Genomic DNA, 4750 nt, shown 5'->3' with positions numbered 1-4750 from the left:
CCTCTCCACAATCCTGTTGCTTATCAAATCACATGTTATTGGTCCATACACATATTTAGCAGATGTTATTGGTCACATACACATATTTAGCAGATGTTATTGGTCACATACACATATTTAGCAGATGTTATTGGTCACATACACATATTTAACAGATGTTATTGGTCACATACACATATTTAGCAGATGTTATTGGTCACATATTTAGCAGATGTTATTGGTCACATACACGTGTTTAGCAGATGTTATTGGTCACATACACATATTTAGCAGATGTTATTGGTCACATACACATATTTAGCAGATGTTATTGGTCACATACACATATTTAGCAGATGTTATTGGTCACATACACATATTTAGCAGATGTTATTGGTCACATACACGTGTTTAGCAGATGTTATTGGTCACATACACGTATTTAGCAGATGTTATTGGTCACATACACGTATTTAGCAGATGTTATTGGTCACATACACGTATTTAGCAGATGTTATTGGTCACATACACATATTTAACAGATGTTATTGGTCCATACAGGTATTTAACAGATGTTATTGGTCACATACACGTATTTAGCAGATGTTATTGGTCACATACACGTATTTAGCAGATGTTATTGGTCACATACACGTATTTAGCAGATGTTATTGGTCACATACACGTGTTTAGCAGATGTTATTGGTCACATACACGTGTTTAGCAGATGTTATTGGTCACATACACATATTTAGCAGATGTTATTGGTCACATACACGTGTTTAGCAGATGTTATTGGTCACATACACATATTTAACCGATGTTATTGGTCACATACACGTATTTAGCAGATGTTATTGGTCCATACACCTATTTAGCAGATGTTATTGGTCACATATTTAACAGATGTTATTGGACACATACACCTATTTAACAGATGTTATTGCTGATTAGTGGTCTCCCTAGTGGTCTCCCTAGTAGTCTCCCCTAGTGGTCTCCCGAGTGGTCTGCCCTAGTGGTCTCCCGAGTGGTCTCCCGAGTGGCGCAGCGGTCTAAGGCACTGCTTCTCAGTGCTTGAGGCCTCACTACAGACACTCTGGTTCGATTCCAGGCTGTATCGTAACCGGCTGTGATTGGGAGTCCCATAGGGCGGCGCACAATTGGCCCAGCTTCGTCCGGGTTTGGCCGGTGTAAGCCGTCATTGTAGATAAGAATTTGGTTAAAATATTTGTAAAAATGCCCTACAACAGGTCATCAGACTGTTAAATAGCCATCACTAGCCAGCTTCTACCCGGTTAGGTAACCCTGCACATTAGAGGCTGCTGCCCCATATACATAGACTTGAAATCCCTGGCCACTCTAATAATAGAACACTAGTCACTTTAATAATGTTTACATATTTTACATTACTCATCTCATATGTATATACTGTATTCTATTCTACTGTATCTTAGTCTATGCCGCTTTGACACTGCTCGTCCAAATATGTATATATTCTTAATTCCATTCCTTTACTTAGATTTGTGTGAATTGTTGTGCAATTATTAGATATTATTTGTTAGATATTACTGTACCGTTTCGCTCCACCTGCAATAACATCTGCTAAACGTGTATATTTGATTCTTGTAGCGAAATGTAACTTATTCTGTTGGAAACGTGACGTATAGAACTGAATGGATCACTGTTCTACATTACTGAAAATCTAGCCTGGTCCCAGATCAGTGGTCTCCTTCTATAACCTGGTCCCAGATCTGTCGTCTCCTTCTATAGCCTGGTCCCAGATCTGTCGTCTCCTTCTATAGCCTGGTCCCAGATCTGTTGTCTCCTTCTATAGCCTGGTCCCAGATCTGTCGTCTTCTTCTATAACCTGGTCCCAGATCTGTCGTCTTCTTCTATAACCTGGTCCCAGATCAGTGGTCTCCTTCTATAGCCTGGTCCCGGATCAGTGGTCTCCTTCTATAACCTGGTCCCAGATCAGTGGTCTCCTTCTATAGCCTGGTCCCAGATCAGTGGTCTCCTTCTATAGCCTGGTCCCAGATCTGTTGTCTCCTTCTATAACCTGGTCCCAGATCTGTCGTCTTCTTCTATAGCCTGGTCCCAGATCTGTTGTCTCCTTCTATAGCCTGGTCCCAGATCTGTTGTCTCCTTCTATAGCCTGGTCCCAGATGTTGTCTCCTTCTATAGCCTGGTCCCGGATCAGTGGTCTCCTTCTATAACCTGGTCCCAGATCAGTGGTCTCCTTCTATAGCCTGGTCCCAGATCAGTGGTCTCCTTCTATAACCTGGTCCCAGATCTGTCGTCGTCTTCTATAACCTGGTCCCAGATCTGTCGTCTCCTTCTATAGCCTGGTCCCAGATCTGTTGTCTCCTTCTATAGCCTGGTCCCAGATCTGTTGTCTCCTTCTATAGCCTGGTCCCAGATCTGTTGTCTCCTTCTATAGCCTGGTTCCAGATCTGTTGTCTCCTTCTATAGCCTGGTCCCAGATCAGTTTGTGCTCTTGCCAACTCCATTGTGAAGCCACCCATTACAAGGTGTGACAAGGAGTTGCCATTATAGCACAAACGGGCTGATGCTCATATCAGACTACAGAGAATTTCTATCTGAACATTCTATCTGAACATTCTGGAATGTTACACCTTGCCAAATAATGAGCTCCATCTCATTAATATTCCAGTCTATAAAATATGAATGTCCTCATCATTTGAGTACTTAACCAGCACAGTGGTGAGACAGTGAGTGGTGCTGTCTGGTAATGTGGATGTTATTGACCCCTGCTGGTGCTCTGTCTGTCTGGCTTTATAACCTGGATGTTTGTAGACTATAGACTGTAATATTTGAGGGCTGTCCCTCCCCTCTCTCTCTGTCTGTCTGTCTCTATAACCTGGATGTTTGTAGACTATAGACTGTAATATTTGAGGGCTGTCCCTCCCCTCTCTCTCTGTCTGTCTCTATAACCTGGATGTTTGTCGACTATAGACTGTAATATTTGAGGGCTGTCCCTCCCCTCTCTCTCTGTCTGTCTGTCTCTATAACCTGGATGTTTGTAGACGATAGACTGTAATATTTGAGGGCTGTCCCTCCCCTCTCTCTCTGTCTGTCTCTATAACCTGGATGTTTGTCGACTATAGACTGTAATATTTGAGGGCTGTCCCTCCCCTCTCTCTCGGTCTGTCTGTCTCTATAACCTGGATGTTTGTCGACTATAGACTGTAATATTTGAGGGCTGTCCCTCCCCTCTCTCTCGGTCTGTCTGTCTCTATAACCTGGATGTTTGTAGACGATAGACTGTAATATTTGAGGGCTGTCCCTCCCTCCCTCCTTGTGTTGTGTTCAACCTCTTAAATCCCTCCAAGTCCCCTTTTCTAATGTGTAATGTCACTGTTGTATCTATGGCTACTGTACTAACTTCTCTCTCTCTGTCTGTCCCCCCCCCCCCCTCTCCCTCTCCTCCAGGCTCTCTCTCGTGTCACCCCCAGTGGCCTCCAGTCAGCAGCCCCTCGATGAGTCCCTCTGTCCCCCATCACCACCACCATCATCCTGGAGGGTTAAACCATGCACGGCCCTAACCATACCACACACCAACACACACTTCAATACCTGTAGGACGCTTACTGAAACAACCAGTCAACCCATCAGATGCCTGGACTCTTACACAATCAACCAATCAAAAGGCAGGACAAGGACCTCTTCATCCGCTCTCAACTCCATCCATCCAACCAGCCAATCAAAACACACAGACTGATGCTCTGCCTCTTTGACATCAACTGATCTCTGCTAAGTAACACGCTCATGCTGTTGTAACAGGGTGGATGACACACACACACACTCACACTCACACTCACACTCACACTCACACACACACACACGACTCAGAGAGCGTTCAGCCGTGCTCTTGATATCACTTTGTCAGAGGACGTCTGGCTTTGGACGCGGAGGAGATGAGACGGGGATGGAGGAGGAGAAACGAGAGGGGAAGGAGGGATTTTGTTGCCCCTGGCACACCCAGAACAGTCACTGCCCCCCCCCCCCCTGCTATGTAAACCCTAGCGAGGACACTGACATGGGGCACACAGACCTACTTAACGCCCCTTACACGCCTCATCCTCCACCGCTTCTCTCCATCTCTCCTCCTCCATCGCTTCTCTCCCTCTCCTCCTCCACCGCTTCTCTCCCTCTCTCCTCCTCCACCGCTTCTCTCCCGCTCTCCTCCATCGCTTCTCTCCCTCTCTCCTCCTCCACCGCTTCTCTCCCTCTCTCCTCCTCCATCGCTTCTCTCCCTCTCTCCTCCTCCACCGCTTCTCTCCCTCTCTCCTCCTCCATCGCTTCTCTCCCTCTCTCCTCCTCCATCGCTTCTCTCCCTCTCCTCCTCCACCGCTTCTCTCCCTCTCTCCTCCTCCATCGCTTCTCTCCCTCTCCTCCCCCTCCATCGCTTCTCTCCCTCTCCTCCTCCACCGCTTCTCTCCCTCTCTCCTCCTCCATCGCTTCTCTCCCTCTCTCCTCCTCCATCGCTTCTCTCCCTCTCATCCTCCACCGCTTCTCTCCCTCTCTCCTCCTCCATCGCTTCTCTCCCTCTCCTCCTCCATCGCTTCTCTCCCTCTCTCCTCCTCCACCGCTTCTCTCCCTCTCTCCTCCTCCACCGCTTCTCTCCCTCTCTCCTCCTCCATCGCTTCTCTCCCTCTCTCCTCCTCCACCGCTTCTCTCCCTCTCTCCTCCTCCACCGCTTCTCTCCCTCTCCTCCTCCACCGCTTCTCTCCCTCTCTCCTCCTCCATC

The 4750-nt window shown here is 47.1% G+C and overlaps 1 protein-coding gene across 1 annotated transcript in view; it reads left to right on the top strand.

Annotated features, from left to right (window-relative positions):
• LOC120042708 (casein kinase I) overlaps window positions 1-4175 on the top strand; it is a 79502-nt gene extending 75327 nt beyond the window's left edge. The window contains exon 9 of the mRNA XM_038987509.1: window positions 3433-4175. Within this exon, the coding sequence (XP_038843437.1) occupies window positions 3433-3483 (51 nt within the window). The 3' untranslated portion in view covers window positions 3484-4175. The remainder of the gene's footprint in view (window positions 1-3432) is intronic.
• Window positions 4176-4750: the final 575 nt, after the last annotated feature.

Source organism: Salvelinus namaycush, chromosome 3, assembly GCF_016432855.1.
Source record: "Salvelinus namaycush isolate Seneca chromosome 3, SaNama_1.0, whole genome shotgun sequence".
Taxonomy (NCBI): domain Eukaryota; kingdom Metazoa; phylum Chordata; class Actinopteri; order Salmoniformes; family Salmonidae; genus Salvelinus; species Salvelinus namaycush.
The sequence above is the reverse complement of the archived record's forward strand: the minus strand, read 5'-3'. Positions and strand labels throughout refer to the sequence as shown.